The sequence below is a fragment of the Notolepis coatsorum genome (assembly GCF_963971535.1).
Source record: "Notolepis coatsorum genome assembly, chromosome: 2".
NCBI classification, from domain to species: domain Eukaryota; kingdom Metazoa; phylum Chordata; class Actinopteri; order Aulopiformes; family Paralepididae; genus Notolepis; species Notolepis coatsorum.
This window is the reverse complement of record NC_140166.1, coordinates 175,866,203-175,890,150: the sequence shown is the minus strand read 5'-3', so window position 1 is coordinate 175,890,150 and position 23,948 is coordinate 175,866,203. Positions and strand designations below refer to the sequence as shown.

Sequence of the window (23,948 nt, the reverse complement as noted above, 5' to 3'; positions counted from 1 at the left end):
ACTCACTGCACATACATCAGCATGTACACACCCACTTTAAACAAACACTCACCTTACTACTCACTTTATATTGATCTATTATTAAAGAGATTTGCACTACATTCATACCTAATTTGCACCCTACCCTAAGTTTTGTACCTCATCTCATTTCTGCATTATACCCCACTGTTACTCATTTGACTCTATTGTATATATGTATATTGACTGAACATGCCTTTACTTACTTCTTAATTACTTTTTTTTTTATACTGTATGTACTCTCAGGGGCTCATACAGAAACAAGCATTTCATCATAAAGTATTCTGTTGTGATAAATAAGCAAACTTGAACTTGAATAATGTATGTGGCCCAAACGGTTCTAATATACAGAATAGATGTGGCCCAAACGGTTCTAATATACAGCACAGGTATGTGTGGCCAATTTCTATTTAAAGTGCAACAATACTATGCGGCTGCTGTGGCTTTGTCACTCAAGTGATGGTTTATGCAATGCTGCCATCTAGTGGTTGATTGGTGATATCGACATAGGCACCATAAAAAAAAAAGTTTCAGGATTTTGTATATATAAAAAAAGAACATGCATACCGGTATATAAAGTACTACTATGGTATTTCTAAGCGTTTGCATTGTGTTGGATTTTGTGTTTCCCATTATGGATATCATCGATTATATCTTAGATCAAGACTAGGCACGCATGTGTTTCAACAATGGGGAGTCAGTCAGTTAGTCACTCACCATCGAAAAGAATTACACAAATACAGCATTTTCAAAGTTTATTGAAAAATGTACTTTCCAAAGAAAAAAAAAGACAAGATTGAAAATACATAGGTCTTTGTACTTTAGTGTAAAACCTGGCTTCCTAAAGGGGTTGGTCTAAAAGAATAGTATGCACTTATTTTGCAGTTTACATCGTTACAGTGTTTTCCATTGGTTGCTGGCAGAACAGTACAACACAACAACAACAAAACAAAAAAGGTAATTTTGGAGGTCCATCGAACACAAACGAATACAAAACAGTATTTCCTTCATGCTGCACAGAGGAATGTGTTGCACAGCTACTGCATGTGTAATAAATACCCTACTTAATGCTCCGTTGAGGCCAGAGAGCAGGAAATACAAGGGGTGTCACAAGAACAACAATGAATCCTTATCAGCATTCAGGATCTACTACACTAATGGCCATCGTTTAGCAAAATGGTTGGATTTGTATAATAAAGTGGCAGTTCATCTTGGTATAACTGTAACATCTGTCGTTTTTGGCACATGTCGGATGCCCATCATGAGGTCAGCCACCATCAATGGCTGCCCTGGCTATCGGGACAACGAATTTGATGTCTGTCTGTCTGAATACCTCACACACACACATACCAAATAAACTGAGGTGATGGCGGTGGTAGTAATTTTTTGTGTCGTTTATTTAACTTTTTTTTTTAAATATTTTAGTTTATTGGGTCAAATAAACAAGTCAATGCCACAAGTGAACAAACGTCCCAAGAGAGCAGCTAATGTTGGGGGCCGACTCTTCATGGAGTCATGTCGAGGTGAGTAATGGTGAAAAAAAGGGGTTTATATTATACCAACGTGAAATACCACTTTAAAAGCTTGTAAGTTCCAGAAAAGACTGACACTTGACGCTGACCGAACCTGACAGGAGTCATATTTAGGCATCAACATCATTCATTATACATACTCTTATACCCAGCTGTTCTATTATTAACTAGTATCTGCAACTAACAGTAAATATACGTATACAATTGTGTCCATGTGAACAGTTGAAATTTAAACCATCTCCCGTTAGATCCAGTCTCTGTGTAACAGCCCTGCCTGAGACCTAGTAAGCCCAATATCTCCCTTGGCCAGGGGTTCAGGCGGTTTGGTTTCCCGTGTGGGAGACATATGGTTCAGATCCAGGTGGTGTAGGGCTGTCCCCTCTTAGTCCATTAGTCAGTCGGTTTGGTCTCCTGGCGCTTCCCCCGCTACCTTACCGCAAACGTGGATACCCCATGCGGGAATCCACACTCCCGCAAAAAGGGCCACCACCAACCGTGCCAGGCTGCAGTACCCGTGCCGATTTTAGGTACCGCTGTTACCAGAGGTACTACTACCCGTTGCTGCTATGCAATACAGCAGGCCGTTGATTGGAAATAGTAATTAAAAAAAACATGTTCAGACACCTGCCAGAGAGAGTAACATTAACTAGCCCATTACTACACCTCAAGGTTTCACTAGAATGTGTTTGGAGTGGAGAAAACATGGCAGCTTGCTCGTAAATCTTCTCCTTTTACACCTAAAGTAAACGGTGGAAACTCCTCCCACCTTGCTTGGGTGACGGAGAAGGGTAAAACGGGCACCACGACGCGGGCAGGATACAAACGCTTTGTCGACCAAGATTTTTGTTAGTCGATTTAGTAGTGTGTTTTATGCTTTTGTCCATTTTGAATGAGTTATATCCTGGAAAACGATAAGCACACTTCTGGTAAGCAGAACATTTAGAGATTCCCCTTCTGCAGGATTGTATGTTTGGAAACTAATCAAATCAACTAATGGATTAGTCGACTGACAACGTCTTCAGTGGAGGACAGCCCGAGTAGTTACATGTGCATAATAACAAACTATCATCTGCTTAATGGAGACTCTTTTCTCTTAAGTCATAATGATGTTAATAATAATCACATGACCGGACCAGAGATCCTACATTGTAAGTATTCCGTATTTAAATTTTTACGCTTTCATCATACAGAATCAGATTACCGTAGTTACTTCTCTAAAACTGATATCAGGGAGTGTATTTATGCTTTTTCTTTCATATATAAACTTGCCATTTTCATCCACTGTGACACAAGACCTTTCCAATTAAAGTTATTCTCTGGATAAGCAACAGGTGACTATAGCCTGGAAAACAGATAAGTTACTAATACAGTGAATTAGTATTCCTACATATAAAAAGATGTTATGTATTTTTTTTCTTTTTCTTTTTTTAACTTTGTACACAAAATGACTCCCATACTTGGCAAATGCTAGACCTGTAAAAAGAAGAAATCTGGTCTTCAGCAGTCAGACCTTTTTCCCCTCTGTGGAAAGCATGCTAATTGTAACAGAGAGAGAGAGATAGAGGGAGATAGAGAGAGGAGGGGAGGCGGACAGAAGATGCTAGATTTCACAACAACCTGCACATCACAGCTTTGATTTATATTTGATTCCTGTGTTTTCTTTTCATAAGAATCAATAGAATTTAGCCACTGAATTCACATAAGCCAATTATTTACATTCCAATAATTCCCCCCCCTTCCAGATAATTACTATGTACAACAATACTAGTTGAAGGCAAGTTTGACGTGTGTGTGAGGGAAATGAGTTGCTTAATACAAACTCAAAGCTGTGCAGACAGAGTATATATGTAATGCTAGCCAGAAAAGACGGGCAAGTATGTTAATCTCAGATGACGGCGCAGGGTCCCCCCTGTCAAACCTCACAGGAGAAAGATGACAACACAGGGGACGCATTATCTGCACGAGTCACCCTCGAGATGACGTCCCCCTCGAGATGATGTCATACATCTGTTCTTCTCTTCTCGTGTCGCATATTCAGCCTCCCCTCATATTCAGCAGACCTCACAGTGGGGGGAAGGGAGGCGGGGCTTGGCTTGGCTCTGGTCTCTTAAAGTGTGCCCCGGCGAGTAGGACAAACAAATGAGACGAGTTCAGAGAGATCTCCTGGCACTTATGACGACGGCCGGAGAGGGACGTGGGGTGCTGCGTGGGGCAGTGGGGCGAGCCGCAGAGATGGCTGTCACCTCTGTACGGAGTTTCTAGAACCCTGGGACTGCTTCCCTCGACTGGCCCCCCTGCGGTAGTCGCCTCCCGGCTGCGGCACCCTGAGCTGCCTCTGGTGCTTCCCTTTAGCCTCCGGCTCGGAGTCACTGAGCTCCAGGTCGGGGCAGTAGCCGTCGCTCTCCTGGTAAGGCCGGGTGCCGCCCGGTTGTTCGGACGCCGGCTTTGCCCACGGCCGGTCCTTGCCCGAGCCCTTGCGGATGGACAGTTTGTCGGAGACCCGCAAGCCCTCCGTGGTCCGTACCAGGCTGACGGTGGCCTCTTTGAACGACCTGCTGAAGTGCTCCATGGTGGACTTGCGGAAGTTGCTTGACCGGCTGCCTTTCCCCAAGCCCTCGTTCGAGGGGTCCTGTTCAATGGGAGTTTGGCAGGAGCTGTCCTTTTGAGCCACAAACTTGTCCACGAGGCCATTGGGTTTGGCAACACATGCCCTGTCTTGGTCCAGTTTGCCATTAGTGTTGGATGAATGGCCGTGGAGGGCAGCGTGTAGAGCTAAGGGTTTGCCAGTTGGCTTGAGGGGCAGCGTGGGGCTGTTGGTTGTACCGCCCTCTCTGCGAGAATGGGTCGAGGAAGACAGCAGGGCGGAGGAGGATAGCAGGGCGGAAGAGGGCAGCAGGGCAGGGGAGGACAGCAGGCCGTTGGAGCGCGCCTCTCTCATGCCGTGGCCGTGGAGCTGAGGCTTGCCCTGACCCAACCCGCCCCTACTGTGTTCGTGAACGTTCCCGCTGTTGTCGGGACACAGGGGCCCGTTCCCCGACTTGGAACCGGTCTTGCCGTTCCCCAGGGAGACCTTGGGCATCTTCAGCTTGAGGGTGATCCTCGGAGGAGGACGGAACAGCGTGTTCTCCACGGGGACCGACACGGGGAGACCTGCAGGGAGAAGACGGCACCGTTCAGGATTCGACTACAATGCAACCGACACAAAGTTGGGAAAGACAAACACAATGCGGGAACGTTCCTCACTCCGTAGCATCCTGTGACGGGAGGAAAAGATCAGCAAGCTGAATGTTAATTGGACGGCTTACCGGCTGAGATTTCGTGGTTGATCAGCTTCACGTGTAGATTGAACATCTGCTCCTGGGCTTTACTCTGCGACAGCTTCAGCTTCTCACGCCGACTCACCATGTAACACAAGTTCCTTACCTGCATTGTAAATAAAGACAACCAAATACAGTTAAAACGCGGTCAGTTAAAGAGACACTTTTTGGTACCCGAGATGTAAATCAAATTCTTGAGAATTGTGATACACAATTTTGCCGTTTAAATCAATTCTTAAAAAGCAAATGATAAGTAACATTTCTCACAAAATAATTTCTGAAATGTTTTAAAATGTCATGTGAAAAAATGACGGTTTCAATTGATTGGCTTATGTGATTTCCCAAACCCGAGCAGAGCAGATACATCGATATCGAGGGCTTCTTGAATATCGTGATATTTCTTTTCCACGCGGCCCAGCCCTATAGGTACCTACGCACAGAAAAGGGAGAACTGCGTTTTCTATGACAACTAAAGCACCCACCCTCTCCAGATCCTGTCGCAGGTGCATGAACATGCGCATGCGCGTGTGTATACTGTCCTCCCGGGGCTGCAGGAGCAGGTTCTCCTCCTCCTCCTTAGGGGGCAGCAGAGGCCTGTTGAAGTTGCTTTTCCTCTTAAGCTTCCAATACTGGAAGATGAAGTCTAGCAGCTGCTGACTGAGGTCAAGGTTCAGCGCCAGGTCCCCAGGCTGGATCAAGGTGTAGAACTCCTCTTCCAGCTCCTTGAGTCTCTGGGCCCGCTGGCCCACCTTCTCCGTCTCGGAGGGGGGCTTGGCGCGTGCCGGGCTCAGGCCGGTCTCCCCGGCCTTGGACTTGCTGTGCTTCAGGCAGTAGGACTTGAACTTGACTTCGTCGCCTTCGTCCAGGATGGTCTTCATCTCCAAGCTGTGCTCGAAGGCACAGGTCACGTGGAATGGGATGGTGCAGTTCTTCACAGAACACTGTGGGAAGAGAGAGAGGAGAAAAATCAATAGTTGGCAGCTGCTCTAACGCAGCCGCATCGCCGGACAGATATACGACCACTCCGTAGCTCCAGCCGGACGCTCACCTGGATGCAGGCACCCGTCTTCAGTTTGCAGAGGCTGCAGATGAGAGACCAGCGGCTGGGCGGGATGTGGGACACTTTGGTGATGGGCTCCATCCTCTCGGGACAAGCGATGCTCACCTACACGGAAGAGCCAAACATTTAATCACCACACGTCCTTTACGGTAGAAATCGGTCACAGCAGGTGAAAAAGATTCAAGTGAAGGTTTCTGGAGGTGGTTGTTTACTTCTGGTATCCACAGGGCGCAGCTCACGTGAGCCCACTTGGTCCCGGCCCGCGTGGCTTTCATGGCGCCGCCCTTCTTCGGGCACAGAAGGCACTGCGGGTCGATGCCGAGCACACAGGTCCTGCACAGCCAGTTCCCAACAGGCACTTTGACGATGCCGTAGCAGGCCTGAGAGGGGAGCGAGTGGCAGGGTTAGACCACGGTTACCATCAACTCTAGACATGAATGGTAAATGGTGCATTTATATAACAGTTTTATCAAAAGGATTTACAATTTGTTTCTGTATACACATTTATAAAACGAGGCATATTTAGCCAAAATATGTTTCCAGAAGTTAACACATGCGCTTTTCAATAATAAACTAAAACGAGACTTAATGGGAAGGGTGTGCTTGTACATTTGAACAGTTCCATGATATGTGGCTGCGTTGTGCTGAGAAAGAGATGGAGATCTACTCTGAAATCCGGATTCTGATATCCAGAACTTTGCAAGGGCCTGTCCAGTGAACTTGACTTTCAGTAGCTCGTCACAAGAAAGATCAATTTGCGCCTCCTGCTCAGCCATTGCGTCATGCGTAATGAACGGATCTTGGATCCATTTGTCCAAATTGCTCATGCTCTTTCGGGAAATAGTTCAGAAATTGTTCAATGAGCCCTTCTATGTGGCTACAGATAATGGGCTTCAAATCATTTTGTGCTACATTATGTTCCTCCAAAAAGCCATCAAGCTGAGTAAACGCCCCAAAATATCTGCTGATGAGCCTGGAGTGCCACTAACGGAGTTTTTTTAATCCAACTCTCCATTTTAGCTGAGTCCAAACAGGTCTGTGTCCCAACCTTGTAGTTCCAGATTCAACGTATTGTTGTGGCCTCTGCGACTATATACCTGCGTAGGATGTAGTGAGATGTGCAATCCTAAACGTTCGGCAGCCCTCACACACGTCGCTGCACTTTCCGCTCCGCGATTAGACCTGCGCAGGATGTAGTGAGATGTGTATTGGAATACTGTGTGGCCTCCGTTGATGAAGGGGCAAGACATGGCAAATACACACAGCTGCCAGGTGGAAAACTCTATCCGAGTTGGGCTCGTCGGATTTTCGCTTGATATTTTTAATTTTTTTTGGCCAATGCGCACTGTCACCTACCCGCGACCCCACTTTGGGTCGCGACCTGTAGTTTGAGAACCGCTGAATTAGGGGTTAAGTGTCTTGCTCAAGGACACTTCGACATGCTGCCCGGGAATCGAACCAGGGAACCTCTGGATTACCAGACAACTGCTATACCTCCTGCAAATGTAGCATTCTACTGTTGCAAAAAAATTCTAAATCCTAATTTCTATATCTCATTGTTTGTGAAAAACAAGGATCAGAGGAAACACGTTTCAGCCACGGAGGCCAGATGAACAGATGTTTTGTTTTTACCAACACATGACGATGCCTGAAGCTGATAGTGAGGTACACATCCAGCAGTGATGAATGTTTTCTTTGAATTTGGTAAATGATGCACACATAGGTGTAGTTTCATATAGGGACATATCCAGGGCTTGACATTCACTTTTTGGCTCACCAGCCACTGTGGCTAGTGGTTTTCCAAAGTCACTAGCCACTCAGCATTTTCACCAGCCAAAAATCTCACACTCACACACACACACACACACACACACACACACACACACACACACACACACACACACACACACACACACACACACACACACACACACACACACACACACACACACACACACACACACACACACACACACACACACACACACACACACACACACACACACACACACACACACACACACACACACACACACACACACACACACACAAAATATCCAGTTTGTTTTTATAGTGTAAAGTTTGGCTACTTGAGACAGAGAGAGATAGACTCTCATTACGGGCGACGCAAGTAAGCATGCACTGCGTTCCGAGAGAGAGAGAAAGACTCTTCTCACTACGACTCTAAAACGGTGACGCTGCACGGTCTACCTGCCAAAGTGGCTGGTAAGAGTGACGGAGTTACACACCACTGCCGAATTCTACCCGCGGGTGGGCGGGTGTTAATGTCAAGCCCTGGACATATCCCTACCAAAGCCACGGAAACACAAATTGTCCCTACCAAAATAATTGCAGAGTGAAAACTCTTCGTTTTAGTATTATAATTCACAACATCACAATCTTGCAAAACAGAGCCTCTTCCTCCTACCTGGTGCACACAGATGTTGCATTTGTCACAGAACACCATGTCGTTCCCCTCCTCGCTGTCGGGGGAGCGGCAGACATCACAGATGACGTCCTCGTCGTACTCGATGCCCAGCCCTTCCACCGTCTCGATGGCGTGGTTCATGTTGTCGTGGCACTGCCTCTCGAGGGCCTCCATGACTCGCTCCATCGTTAGCTCATCCAGAGGCCCCTCCCCTTCAGGACGGGACAAGAGACAAAAACAAACCCACCATGAGAACAACTCCAGAGACTAGACCCCGTTTAGCATCTTCGCCTGCAACGTTTACTTGCTGCACCCCGACTCTGGAACACCCTCCCTCAGATCATCAGAGACTCTCCCTCACTCTCCACTTTCAAATCCTGTCTCAAAACCTACCTGTTCTCCCTAGCATTTAACCTTCCCTACCCATAACCACCCTCCTCCAACCTGTCGCCCCCTTTTCCCCTCCCCTCTCTCCTGCCCCTGCCCTCTCCTGCCCCTCCCCTCTCTCCTCTCCTGCCCCTCCCCTCCCTTCTCTCCTCTCCTGCCCCTCCCCTCTCTTGCCCCTCCCCTCCCTTCTCTCCTCTCCTGCCCCTCCCCTCTCCTCTCCTGCCCCTCCCTTCTCTCCTCTCCTGCCCCTCGGTTTCCCTTACTTACTTCCCGACTGCCTGCCCTCCTGACTGGTGTATTTGTTGTCCGATACTCATGGCTCTCTGTTCTTGTGTATTCATATTGTTCCCTGTGGTTCTATGTTTCTTTGTTTTTCTTTTGCCTATTGTCAGCGACTTCGGGTCATTGAGAAGTGCTATATAAAATAAATGAATTATTATTATTATTATTTACAAAGGTGTGCGATGATCTCACATCTGGCATTTGAATTTTGAGAACTGAAAAACCGGCACCTGAAAAGGATCCAGGAATGTGGAGTGCCTTTTTGTTTGATAAATTTCTTTCACAAAAGGCAAAAGCAGTGAGCAAAAGGCAAACCTCCTCCAGCGCCCAAGGACCAAACTCTGCACCATGGGAGATCGGGCTTTCTGCTCATCCACTCCCAGTCTGTGGAATGCTCTCCCTGACCACCTGAGAGCACCAGACTGTGGGGATGCTTTTAAAAAAGGGCCTCAAACTCATCTTTTAATAGAGCCTTTTGTTGATTTTTATCTAGTTTTAGCTCCACACATTTTATGTTCTTTTACCAGTTTTAGCCCTTCTTATTTTATGTTTTTTACTCTTTTACTAGTTTTAGTGTTCTTTTTACTCCTTACTAGTTTTAGTCTTGCTTATTTTATAAAAAATAAATTTAGTTATTTTAAAATGTAGCGCTTTGATTATTTGCTCCACAACTATAAAGCGCCATACAAATAAAATATATTATTAAAAAGCTTCACTTTAATTCCCAACAATTAAGAGAAACCCTCATGCTTTACCCATGTGTCCCAGCTCTGTGTTGAGCGTGTGCAGCCAGAAGATGTCCATGTCGTCCAGGTCGTAGCGACACATGGCCTCTGCCAGCTCTTTGATGTTGACATAGCCCATCTCCGTGGCGTCCTGGCCCCAGCACTGGATGTACTTCCTCTGCCTGGAGAACAGCACCTCCTTCGACCGCTCGGCAATGATCCTGAAGAAGAAAACACACCGACAAGACGGTCAGAAACAGTCATCTGGACGGAGCTCCTTGGCTTGTCGAATGAGGTTGTAATTATCACTGGAGGAATGCAGAATCACAGAAAGAAAACTAAAAGAAGATTAGTTGCAGCTGTGTGAGGAACCTTCTGAGGTTTCTCTCCTCCACATTGCCTGTGGTGCTTTTTCCTATTACTAGGGTTTTAGTGAGTTTTTTTCTTACCTTCGCTGGGGTATGTCTGGGAGTGTTGTTGTGGATTTCATGATGTTTTTTTTTGTTTTTGATTTATTATGATGTTTCTTCTTGACCTGTCTTTTAAACCTAAGCCTGAAACAGTCCGCCTGGGTATATGTAGTTGTTATTGCTGTGTAATTGTCAGAGAATGTGCTGTGAGTAAGTGCTTTTCACCCTTTTTTCAGAACTACTTCAGCTTTAAATATCCGTTATTGTTTTAACTTTACTGGATGTTTTGAGTGTGTATCAAACTGTTTTACACAAGAAAAACAAAAAATTGGATTTTGAACTTCGCACATGTACATTTTGAACTTGGAACTATTATGCAACTGCAATACAGTTTGTGAACCCTGGCCTTTTAGATTTATTCTTCTTAGGCTCCTTTTTACTCACTTTTGTCTAGGCGGAATTTTACCTTGGTGGTTGATCTTGAAGCAGGTAGAATTCTACCTGCGTTTACTTCCAGTCAATAACACCCGCAGTTTTTGGATTACCATAATAAGCCATATATGTGAAGAAAGCTCAGCTCCTTGGCTTTCAGACGGCGCTGAGCTTTTCTTGATAGTGCAAATACTTAAAGAGTGACAGGAGGGGCCCATAGGCTTAAGAGTTAAAGAAGACTTGTCCAGCCCATGGGGACATTAACGTGCGTTTGCAGGCTTTACAAATAAATATGATTTGTGTAAGTATAGAAACAAAATAGCACAACAGTGTTGATGGAAAGGGGGAAAAAAGCATAAGTGTCCTAAGCAGCTTTACCTGACGGAGGGCTCTGGGATGGTGTCTGGGCTTGCAGGCACCTGAACCCCCTTCTCCCACTCCTGCTTCCAGGGGTCGGCCAGCAGGTAGTAGTCCTCTGGGGAGACGTGGTGAGAGTCCGGTACCTTCATAGCACTGATCAGGTCTTTTCTGAACACCTGAGGGGAGAGAGGTCATCAACACACAATGTAAAACGGTGTCTAGCGATGGGCACGGTGGTCAGTAACTGTTGCCTCACAGCAAGAAGTTCCTGGGGTCTAACCTTTCTGTGTGGAGTTTGCATGTTCTCCCTGTGTGTGTGGCTGTCCACTGCTCCTCAATAGTTAGGACGGGTCAAATGCAAAGGACGAATTTCCCCAAGGGGATTAATAAAGGTACAATTTAACAGCTTAACTTAATCACTCTTTTTGATCTTGTATATTTTATATCTTGTATATCATTTTATGTTCTGTATCATCATCACTGATCTAGTCATTATCTATTAAATACTTTCTTGTTGATGTTCATAAAGCAGTGCTATATAGTACTATGAAATGTGTTATATAAATAACGCTCAATTGATTTGAGTAACAAAAAGCGGCTCTTGAAATGTAACGTTTGATTTTTTCTTTTTTATAAAATAAGGGGGTAATTCCACCGAAATGCACTCTTTGGTTGTCGGTTCTGCAATTGACTCAGGGTGCGGTTACACCTTTCGTTTCATTTTCGTATCATTGTCATATGCGTTTCGCCGCGACGTCGTGCGCCTCGAGTCACACTTTCGTTTTTTTTCGTTTTTGTCACCCGAGCACACTGATGTAGTACACTGCCAAAGCAGTAGGTGGCAGTAGGTGGCAAACATGAAGGCAATTTCAACCAATCAGAACTTGAATGTGCAAAGAAAATGTCAATAAGGCAGGCGCCTATGCCGCGCCACCATCTTGCCTATTTACTCAATGCAGCAATTCTTTTTCAGCAAAGCCTAATAAAAGTGCAATAAACAAAACGAATACATTCACTGTGTGTTCTGCCTGTCATTTGTTGATGAAACAAAACTAACATTAACACAAGTGACCACCAAGAGCGGATAGTTTAGTCTAAAAAACGATCGGTAGCATTGTTAGCTGCATGCTAACGTCAATGGAATTTGCTATTATAACAGTATAGCATTGTGGCTAGAAGCTAACGTTAGCTCACGCTACTTAGCCAGCACCAAACTGATGATATCGGGAGCTATCGGTGGTTAGATAACATTAGAGACAACGCTGTGTGTATTAAACAAAGGTGAATAGATGACTGGGCCATTTTGTTTAATGCTTGTTAAGTTGAAAGAGGAGCTTTGAGCTAACAGGGTTTGATAGCTAACACTAGCTCATGTTATCCAGTGGCAGTGCCAATCGGTAATGCTAGCAGAATGAATGGATGTAAACTTTCTTTAACATATTGCATATGGGTACAATACAATACGGCTCAATACAAACAATTGTTAAGGGAATGCAGACTGTTGTAGCTTGGACTGGGGTCCTTATAACAATAACTTGACAACACATAGTAGCTGCAGCTATTTGGTTTGGGACAGCTCTCTGTCACCGGAAGGGCACGCAGATGGTATCTACTGCGCATGGGCGTTTTCGCAACAACGGCTCATGCAGACTACACGCTGTTGTCTGCGCGTTTTTTAGCGTTTCTCCAAAACGCAAACACAATTTTGCGTTTCAGCCGTATCCACAAAAAAACGCCAAAAAAAAGCATTTCTGTGTAATAGGGACATGAAACGTATTCAAAAACGTATAAAAAAACGCCACAAATACACTAGTCTAACCATGGCCTCAATCTCAGCCCTCTTTTCTTGATCCTCCAATCAGTTGAGATTGAGGCGGGGTTTGAGATACGTTAGGTCAACAAGGAGAAATACACAGCTGCCTTCACTTGTTACCTGGTCATTCTTTGAAGAAGGTCTTGCAAATAAATAGGACTCTTTTGTTGTTCTGTGGGCTTTGGTTTATGACCCCCTTCAAGATAAGATAAGATATTCCTTTATTGATCCCCTTGGGGAAATTTGGGCATCATAGCAGCATGGGGAGGGGTACCGGTATTGGTTGGGTAATAGCAGAAAGACGTAAATATAAGCAATACAATTTTATCTGAATATAAAGAATGAGAACAAAATAAAATGAATAAATAATTGTAAACAATATAATTAAGATAAGGAAAATGCAATCCTATGATAACAAACAAAGCCATGTTCCTATACCATATTTTTAAACATCCCAGAATTAGTTTTCATAGCTTTAGATGTTTAATATAAGGAAACTCCTTCATGAAAATTACTTGTTTAGCTAATTAATAAGTACATTTCGGTGCAATTCCCCATTAGCCCTTTCACTACAGAAGGTTAACCTTTCACTACCACAACCGTCTGTAGTATGGTAGTGAAAGGTTAACCTTCTGTAGTGTGGTAGTGAAAGGTTAACCTTCTGTAGTGTGGTAGTGAAAGGGTTAGCACTTTGTCGTGTGGCAGTGGAAGGGTTAACCTTCTGTATTGTTGCAGTGAAAGGGTTAACCATTTGGTAGTGTGGCAGTGAAAGGGTTAAAAAAATAAAAACAAAATGCAGGACAGCTTTTTAGCAGCGGGGGCCCAGTAAGCCAGACGTACCTCTGCCGGTTTCTTGGGCACGGAGGCGGGGGTTCCAGGGGTTCCAGGCTTACTTCCATACTTGTTAGATGAGCAGAAGGAGGTAGAGGGACCTAGATATCAACAAAGGGTGTTAAAGTAACGAATGTGACAAGTTAAAATTGGATATCTGTGCAGCTTTGGAGTCTTGGGGAGAAGAAGCCACTCACTCTCATTGTCAGAACTGTCACTGCTGCTTGAGGACCGAAGACGTTTCATCCTGTAGCATCCTGCGAGGGACAACAAGCAGAGTCAGGGACAACCAATCAAGCAGGTAAACAGTCCAATCAAGCAGGTAAACAGTCCAATCAAGCAGGTAAACAGTCCAATCAAGCAGGTAAATAGTCCAATCAAGCAGGTAAACAGGGCTGCACTCTCTCAGTCCAGTGGTTTGGTCTCCATTCACCAAGCCGTTGTAAGTAAATTCATCAGGTTCTTTCCTCTAAGGTGCGACTAGCACCTCTATAGGTCACCCCCCCCCCCCCCCCTTTTCCCCATGTTGAATTTCCTGAAAATGTTTCTCTAACAAGCAATAGATTAAAAAGAGATAATTATTTCTGCATGAGGGGAAACACTTCAAATGTTACGATAAAATCAACTAGGATTATCAATTAGTCCGAACGGTTTACTGATGGGCAGCGCAATGACCAGGGATAGAACTGGCATGACGACATGAGTGATGGGAGAAAAATGACAATTTATTTTTGTTATAAGTCCTATAACTATTATTTAAGTAAGAAGGTCTTCAGTCGAGGAACAACCATACAAAACAATTATGAGGATGCAAAATAGTAAAGGGAGGAATGTCAAGTGTTTTCCAACCCCATACAAATAATTATTTCAAAAAGACCTGTTGGACAGAGAGAGAGAGAGAGAAAGAGGCCATTTTGGTTGAGTCAAGGACCACCACAGTCAAACGAAACAGACCGGCCTTTGTCTGGTCAGAAGATTAGCCGCACTCACCATAAATTTCAACTCGAAGAGCATGCTAGTGGATTCTTCTGATCAACACCACCCCCGACAACCTCCTCTCGTACCTGTAAATACAGGGTGATAGAAAATGGAAGGGAGTCAGCCTTCACTGTGTGGTCCAGGATGCGTTAACGCTCTCAAACCAGGCATCTGCTGGATATCACAGCATTATGGCCGCAGAACACTGCTTGAAAACGTGTCACAATGATTTATTATGCCTCTGTGGCCGGCCAGGTCTCCCTTTGATAACACACTAGGTTAAGTCCGGGCCTTTACACGGGAAACCATTATAATTCATGAGAACACCAACGATATGAGACGGCTAATAGTTGTAAGAATGACATGTCGCTGCCGAGGTTTAATAAGGTTTCAGGTGAACTTGTGGCAGAGCTGCACAGTATGGACAAAATATGTGACTGATCATATTGTGGTTTTTATGCCAGATATTTCAATAATATGATGAATTTCTGTGTCATTTTACCAATTAGGTCAAAGCATCCTTTTACTGTGCATGTTCAGACGCACTCCTTGTTCCCAGGCTCAACATCCCACTGATGACTAATGTACTTAGATATTCTCTATCTTTTGCATTCATTTGGATGCATTAATAATAATAATTAAACAAGTCTAGACTACATTGCAAACATGGTTGGTGACATATTGACATTGTGTGATGTCAATATGAATTGGATATATTGATCAGACTACCATAAACAGTGTGGGGGGGAGGGGCAAAATGTAAGGCCCCCATTAACACTCTTTCATAATCTCCAGACACCCAGATACATTACTCTGTTTCAACAGACAGGACGTGCCTTACATTCCCCATGAGGGGAGGAGGGAGGGAGAAAAAAAAGCAGCATGGCATTGACACACATTTCATACTATGCTTAGTATGCTGGCTCATGAAAAACACAAATTCACATAGCAGGAAAGGTTGCGAAGGCATTTATCCAAGGCTTTGTTCAGACTAATTTGTTTCTCAAATCTAATTTGTTTCTCTGTCCAGTGTCCACACTGTTATTTGCTAGTGATCAGACCGTATTTGTGTGTCCCAGACATCGCCACAACCTATCTGCATGGGTTGCTGACTGTGGTAACTAACAGGGTACCTTTCACATTTGAACAGATACCGGTACCTGTGAATCGATACCGGTACCCAACGGTACCTTTTTTCGGTACTTTAGTCTCAAGAAATTTAATTTACCTACCTCAGTCGTAAAAGAAAATATCCAAACTTCAAATAACTACAATTTCGACAGTTTTCGGCTTGTCATTGCTCCGACTGCTTTGTTGTTGAATCAAGTCAAATCCTAGGTAAGCATATATTGTGCGTGTGAACGTTGACATGAAAAGAAAAAAGTTTAAAAAAAAAATAAAAAAAAATCGGTTTCTCACTTGATTCGATACTCTGTAGTACCGACTAGGGCTGGGCGATATGACTAAAAACGTTATCGCGATAAAATTATAAAATTATTTTCATATAATTCGATATCGATAATTATCGTCGATATAATGTCTGTCAAGTTTAATTAACTTCTTATGCTGCTGCGAATGTCTCGAGTCGAGTTGATGTCGTCATCAGTCCGCGCACGTTAGCAGTTAGCCGACAAGCGGAATATCTCATGACAATGTAATAAATATGACACTAAAATACTCTCTTCCGCCACAATACATTGCAACGACGTCCACTGTATACCCACACTACTATAAACGTGGCCTCAGAATTCACGCCACACACATACTCGGCACGTAAATATATAAAACATCGCCGTGCAAGCTAGTTAACCTAGCCAGCCTGTTGCTTCTAAGCGGTGTATTCCATGACCAATGTGCTAAATATGACACTAAAATACTCTCTTCCGCCACAATATATTGAAACGACGTCCACTGTATACCCACACTACTATAAACGTGGCCTCAGAATTCACGCCACACACATACTCGGCACGTAAATATATAAAACATTGCCGTGCAAGCTAATTAGCCTAGCAAGTAGGGGTGGGACGATACATCGATCCAGATCGATACATCGATGTAATTATCAACAATCGAATCGGATCGATGTAATAAGATCGATTCATATCGATACTCTTATTTTGAAAATCCTGTGGCGAGTCTCATATCCGCCCAAGAACAACAGCAGTAGCTCCGTGTGTGTAGATGTTACAGCATAGCATTATCCCTTTCTGTGTGTGTGTGTGTGTGCGCGCGTCTTTGGAAAGACCAGATGAGGTCAGAGGAGTTTGATGTTTAAATGTTATTTAAACATAAACAATATAATACATAATAAATGTAGATATACATGATCATGCAACATCAACAAATTGTTGTAGGAACGGTTTGGGAGAGGGAGGTTGTGAGTTTTGAGTTCCAAAAAATTTAGCTTAAAGTTTAAAGCTCAATATATAAAAACGTGGCACTTTACAGTGAACAGGAGGTCTATTTGTATTAAAAACAATAGATTGATTTTCCTTTAAATGTCTGGAAGAGCTCAAAAATACAAATGTCAAATGATATTTTCATTACCTTTTTTTTGTTGATCTAAATGTTACTGATTGTGTTAAATGGGCATATGATATCATCTCATATCGATCGCAGGCACCTGAATCTAATCGTATCGTATTGTATCGTGAGAGACTTTGTGATATCGGCAAATATCGTATCGTTGTCCAAAGAATCGATATCGTATCGTATCATGATGAAACTGGTGATTCCCACCCCTACTAGCAAGCCTTGTTGTTGAGTGAGTCCTACCTCTCTACCCAGAGGTGCAGCGCGGGTCTCCTTCGCTCTCGGCCATCTCCTTCACCGATTGGTTGTTAGTGCGTGCTCATATCCAAGCTTGGAAAATCGATATATCGAAACTTTGCGACCACGTTTCATGTTTATTTCGAGGAAATAATTTATCGCGATAGTTATCGTTATCGTTTTATCGCCCAGCCCTAGTACCGACGTGTTTCGGTTCGGTACCTCAAAAGTACCGAATTCGGTACCCATCCCTAGGCGTCAGTAACACTAACTACGTATGGTAGGTTAGTTATGGTAGGTTAGGTTACTGTACGCTGGTGACAGTGGCTTTTCCAAACGTGGAAGCATGAGAAATGGAGACCCCTCCACACAGACCGGTGTATTGTCCCCTCATGTCCATACCTCTCTGCTATCCAGCCGCTCTGAAGCGCTTCCCTCACTCTGGATTTGACACCGCTGCTGTGTGTCGTGTTGCGAATGATGCAAAAGATACGTCTGTATAAATCTGATTTGGAATGGCATTTCAAACCACCTCCAAATGTGGTTTGGGATCCAAGAAAAAAAAAGAAAGAAAGATTGCATTTCATGTTTTTTTTGGTTGCCGTCCAGACTTTCTAAAAATCAACCTGGATACAATCTGGATATGCAGAAAAAATAAAACTATTTGGCCAGGCAGTCTGAACAATTATTAGACTGTACATTGTCTACATTAAGCCCAAGGACAAATCATGACCACAGGTAAACCACACCAAGCGAGTAAGTATAGTAAGTACAGTAAATAGACTATAGTACCGAGTGTGTTCTCAGTAACAGTACTCTTAACATAGAGTCTCTCTCTGCACTGCAGTGTGTTAGTTGAAGACTATCCACTACAAACCAAATACGCTGGGAATGCTGTAGTACCTGGGCGATAGGATGATATCCCCGATTACAGGACGATATTTAACCATGCAGCGCCTGTCGTGAATCGTGCGTTATAGTCAGTCTCTCTCGCTTCAATTAGCCTCCCTAGTTCTCCAAACTACTCTGTGTAAAATACGGGAATCCATTAGGCACAAACAACTGAGTCTATATTCTTCAGAACAATCACAAAATGAGAAGGTTTAGTCAAAGTTAACTTTAAGCAAACACGACACATTGAATTCGCAATATGTCCGCAGTTATGTCATTTCTTATGTGAAAAGTCGGGGATAGTTCTATGCACTGACCACCACAGATATGTAGGATAGATAGTTCTATGCACCGACCACCACAGACATGTAGGATAGTTCTATACACTGACCACAGACATGTAGGATAGTTCTATACACTGACCACAGACATGTAGGATAGTTCTATGCGCTGACCACAGACATGTAGGATAGTTCTATGCGCTGACCACAGACATGTAGGATAGTACTATGCGCTGACCACAGACATGTAGGATAGTTCTATGCGCTGACCACAGACATGTAGGATAGTTCTATGCGCTGACCACAGACATGTAGGATAGTTCTATGCGCTGACCAGACATGTAGGATAGTTCTATACACTGACCACAGACATGTAGGATAGTTCTATGCACTGACCAGTAGGGCTGTCTTAAATACTTCGAAGCTTCGTTCGATGGGCATGGGATTCGAATATGAAAATAAAATTCGATTATTAAAGAAATAAAAATATGATTTTTTTTTTGCAAAATCAACTCTGCCTCTCTTTGTTAACTACAACAAGCAATGCTGTTTGTTATTTAAGATGAGGTCGGACTCGGCACTGACAGATGTGTTCATTGTGCTGCTTTTATAAAGCCTCAAATGACGGCTTACAATATTTCATGAAAGCAAAGTGTTTCGTTTCAACTTTACAGCACTGACGAAGCTTCGAATTAAAATCGAATCTCGGCCCGAAGCTTCGAATTCCAAAAAAAATTCGAAGGTCAGCCCTACTGACCAGTGACCACTGTGACCAGACATGTAGGATAGTTATATGCACTGACCACAGACATGTAGGATAGTTCTATGTGCTTACCAGACATGTGGGATAGTTCTATGCGCTGACCACAGACATGTAGGATAGTTCCATGTGCTTACAACAGACATGTCACATGTAGGATAGTTCCATGTGCTTACAACAGACATGTCACATGTAGGATAGTTCTGTGCTTACAACAGACATGTAGGATAGTTCTGTGCTTACAACAGACATGTAGGATAGTTCTGTGCACCGACCACAGACATGTAGGATAGTTCCATGCGCTGACCAGACATGTGGTCAAATGTTGATTTACAGGGCTGTATATGTCCATCATAACACACTTTAATCTTGAATCTTCCCTTGAGATTGTAATGTTAACTTTGCAGCAAAGACCTGCGTCAAGCTAGTGACAACAACAATAAGACTTCCGGTCAAACATTTTCAAAATAAAAGCTGCAAAATATGCATATTTTCTTACAATATAATTTATTGTTGTGTTTCTTAAAGCAATATAGTCCTAGTCAGTAGGGGAATTTCAATATCGCCCAACGCCTACTAGTACTACTACTACTACCCCCATCTAACTTGGCTTGCCTACAAAATGAAAACGACACTTGTGGTTCTGGTCTCTGAGGGAATACATTTCAATCCTCAATTACACGTTTCATAGTACAACAGGCCCAGAGGCAATGTCTCCATTATTAAAGGAATCATATTGTCTAAAAAATGTAATCCAACTATAAAAACACCCTGCAGTGCGTGAATGTGTCACCTCAAGAATTAGGCTCCCTCTCTGAAAACCTAATTAGACATCCACCATTTTGATCAAATCTAGTCTAAATCTAGTCTTGACCGCAGATTAAGAGTTTCCTTCAAAATTAAATGACATGTGCACAGTACTGTTGTGGTTCAGGAGGTAGAGCGGTCTTCTGGTAATCGTAAATGGTTCCTGGTTGGATTCCAGCTTCTCCAGGGAAGAGCATGTCGAAGTGTTCTCGAGCAAGACACTTAACCCCCTAACTGCTTCCGATGAGAAGGTTGGCGGCGCCTCGTATGGTCGCCTCCACTGTTGGATGTGCGAGTGAATGGGTGAATGTGAGGCATAAGATGTAAAGCACTTTGGATAAAAGCGTTATATAAATGCAGTCCATTTACATAATTTTGGGAACACTGCGTATTTTGGGAATAATCTATAGTACACTGCATATCATCACTCCAGAAAATGCGTGACAGGGTTGACTTTGTTGTCGACTCAAAACAGGATGCAGCTGTTATCGACAGTGCAGACAACCACTACACTCAGACATATATATCTGATGCAGGGTAGGTTTAGGTTATATGCTAGTAGCTACAAGCCCGAATGCAACACATAATGGCATACAACTGTTCCAACAGTACATTTGTATCAAAGGAACTGACAGAAGTATAAATATGGTTGTTACTTGTTAGACCTAGAAGAACCTATTAAAGAATTCTTACATGCCAACATGCACGCCGTGGTCTAAAACTGTTCAGAAAACAAATATATAGGCTACATGTATTAACTCACTGGAGGCCAAACCCGAGATAGTCCGGGTAAACTCGCCATTCTCTGGGCGCCAAACCCGAGAAATCCCGGGTTTTAATCCATATTTATTTTATTAGCAATATCCATTCATTTTTCATCCATCCAGCCTGACGTTATCATTGGGAATGGGTCTGAGCTCGCAAAGGGCAAATACTGCCGCCTATCATCTCCCGGATGGTATTGCACATCATTGGATTGGATTGGCTGGGACTGTGCAGCAAAAAAATTAGTCCGGTCCAGGTTTTACTTCTCGGGGATGCAGCTGGATACTATTGCATCGAATGGATCTATGTGTTTTTGGATATAACGTTGGATCAATAAACGCGATCAATATTTGGAATGGTGATCAGGAATTGGATTAATCTTTTCGCATGACATCAGATGTGAGGTAAGGCCTTTATGTTACGAGTCTTGGGGTAATCAGATGTTCCTATCACCGCCATCGGAGTGTGTGTGTGTGTAAGGTCGCGCCGACCAAAGTACGGACAACCGATTTTTCAGACCCTGCTGCTCTTCGTGCATAATTAAGTACACATATAATAGCGATAATCTAGTGTTTATTTGAAAACGATTCATAAATCAAGAGACAAATGGCACGATTTCTAAGGAAATACATTTAAGCTCGATTTGCTGTGGTTTATTGAGATAAGACAGAACGCTCTAGAAATATATTGATATTCATCACGGTATAAAATGGAAATGTGTGTATGAAAAAATTATCCGTTTCGTGCATGTTGACTGGATGCAACTTATTGACGACCACTGTGTTATTTAGATCTATTGCTATTATATTTTATATGTTTTAAGTACTCGCAAATAAGTCCTATTCTCCATTGGATACAGCGTTGGCCCAGAAGGGCATCAGCAGAGGGCGCTGTTGGCCTGAATGAGTTAATGAACATGAGCAACTCCCTTGAATCCAAAATACTAGGGAGCTCAAACTTGTGACATCAGGGGAACCCCCTGGGTGCTCTTGGGGTCATATTTACCATCTTTCTACCTATGGAGCAGCTCCAGACGTCATACCTGATGATGTATGGTTTGACTTTTAGTTCTCTAGTTTTTGGATTTGAGGCTCAACGGAGTCAACGCTCAATCAAAACTTTTATGGAGATCCTTCCAACCTAAGCATGGTGGTGCTGCAGAGATGCCCTAGCCTACAAATAGAATTCTACACACTGAAGAAAACTTTGTTTGGTACAGAGACCCCTGCCAAAACCACATGATCAGCAACACCTTTTTCTCAATGAAAATGGTGATACGGGTACAAATTGTTTCAGGGCTGAGAACACCGAAGCTCTTTGGGTATAAAAGCTCAAACATATTCTGTGGGTCCACTCAAATTCATGGTCAATGATGAGGCAGCTCCAGGCGTTTATACATGACATACATGGTTGATTGAATGAATGAATGAATGAAAACTTTATTTAACAGATTGCAGAATGGGTACAATACAGTACGGCTCAATACATACAATTGTTAAGGGGATGCAGACCTGAGAAAGACGTTTGTCTTGTTTCCATCAGGGTCCCCCATTGGAACTGCTGTGGTTTATGGCTTAGCATAGCAACTTTTCCTATCCCATGACATATTTAAATTCTTAATTTTGGTGGTGTTCCTCTCTTCTACATCTCATCTTCAGATCTCTAGATGGAGGATAATACATTGTGAGTGCCATGTTGTGTGCGAAGAGGTGCATGTAGAAATGCAGTCGCAGTATAGAGACAGTCCGATCGCATATTCCATCTGGCGTATTTTCATTATCGTCAGTAACGTTAACAGCAACACACCTTTTGTGGTGTAAATTAACATGCCGACTGCCTTCCTTCTGCTGCCTTGGCGCCAAACGCAGGCCTTTAGCGGCGGGCTGCAGCTGGACACGAAAACGCTGTGATGAAATCAAACATGGGCGCCACCGCCGCCATACAAAGATGTCACTTCCTCAAGCGTTTAGCTAACGTTCGAGGGTTCGATCCATGGATGTAAAGCGGTTGGCTGTATTCGTATTCGTACCCGTGTATCACATGCATTGGCGACCGCTATCGTTGTATGGGACAAATGGACAAACACACGGGAAAGAGCATTAGGGGAAGTAGGCCCGATGGCCTGGATAAGCCACCCAGGGCCAATCTTGGCACCAGACAGCCCCCCTGAACACACGAGCATATTGTTCGAATTCATAGGATCTTACCTTGGAATCACGTAGTATTGTGCCGCTTGCAGCCACCCAAATGTCGTCGTAACTCGATCTCCGACACATAAATATAAAATAAAGGCCCTAGGTGTCCCTGTTAATCAGAAGTATTGTTTTTTTCCTACCACACACTAGGAATTTCCTAGGGAAGCAATCTCTCCACTACCACGGCACAACAGCTCTATTGTGCCGCTCGTTCCTCACGGTCCTAAACTCCACCCTGTTCGGACACTTTGGGGTTGTTCGATTTGTATACTGGTGTTAGCTTGAACTGATAGCTAGTGGGCGACAGGAATCAAATAAAAAAGGGAAGAAAATAGACAGACAAAATTACGAATCACTGCTTTACTCGATGACAATTTTCACAAATTTGGGTGATGGCATTTACATTTGATTCTACAAAAAAAATTACTGTACAATTAGAAAACATTTACAAATGCAAAAGTACATTACAATCAATCTATATAGTAAGGTGTAGATTTTCTTAGAAGGCGGAGATTGTAGTCACAACTAGTGGAAAGTTCCCACTACAATACATTCTTTAGAGAAACGCATTATTATCATTTTGTTCCTACTTTTCACTGCACGTTTCTGCCCAGGATCTTTACATTTTTTTGTGTGACAACATAATATTATTGAAGTCATCATCAGCATTTAAAAAAAACTAAAAATGTTTTGCTTAGTCACATCTTGTTTATTGAACAAGAGTGAGAATAATAATAACAATGATCATCATCATTATTATTCCCCAGGGGTAAAGAAACAACTTAATAGTCAACGACTTGACAGTACCTTCAAAGAGTGTTGGGTTGAAGTTTCTTTCCCTTTCAAAATAAATATGAAACATTATTTCCGTCATTTCAGGATTTTTTCTGGACCCCATCTCACC

At 43.4% G+C, this 23,948-nt stretch overlaps 1 protein-coding gene across 1 annotated transcript; it reads right to left on the bottom strand.

Moving 5' to 3' along the window:
- Positions 1-758: 758 nt before the first annotated feature.
- jade3 (jade family PHD finger 3) lies at positions 759-23,194 on the bottom strand. The gene is made up of 12 exons (XM_084309094.1): positions 23,057-23,194; positions 14,586-14,659; positions 13,793-13,852; positions 13,605-13,696; positions 10,970-11,127; positions 9,780-9,970; positions 8,356-8,567; positions 6,140-6,307; positions 5,916-6,032; positions 5,350-5,808; positions 4,856-4,973; positions 759-4,700 (listed from the first exon to the last, which is right to left on the bottom strand). Exons 3-12 carry the CDS (start codon positions 13,839-13,841, stop codon positions 3,790-3,792), a joined length of 2,475 nt encoding a protein of 824 aa, XP_084165220.1. The 5' UTR covers positions 13,842-13,852; positions 14,586-14,659; positions 23,057-23,194; the 3' UTR covers positions 759-3,789.
- Between the last annotated feature and the right edge of the window lie 754 nt (positions 23,195-23,948).

Coding starts and splice junctions, on each gene's coding strand:
- jade3 (XM_084309094.1), bottom strand. CDS start 13,841: ATGAAACGTCTTCGGTCCTCAAGCAGCAGTGACAGTTCTGACAATGAG. Junction 8,568..9,779: donor CACAGAGCTGGGACACATGG/GTAAAGCATGAG, acceptor CCCGTCCTGAAG/GGGAGGGGCCTCTGGATGAG. Junction 6,033..6,139: donor GCGCCCTGTGGATACCAGAA/GTAAACAACCAC, acceptor TCTTCCGTGTAG/GTGAGCATCGCTTGTCCCGA.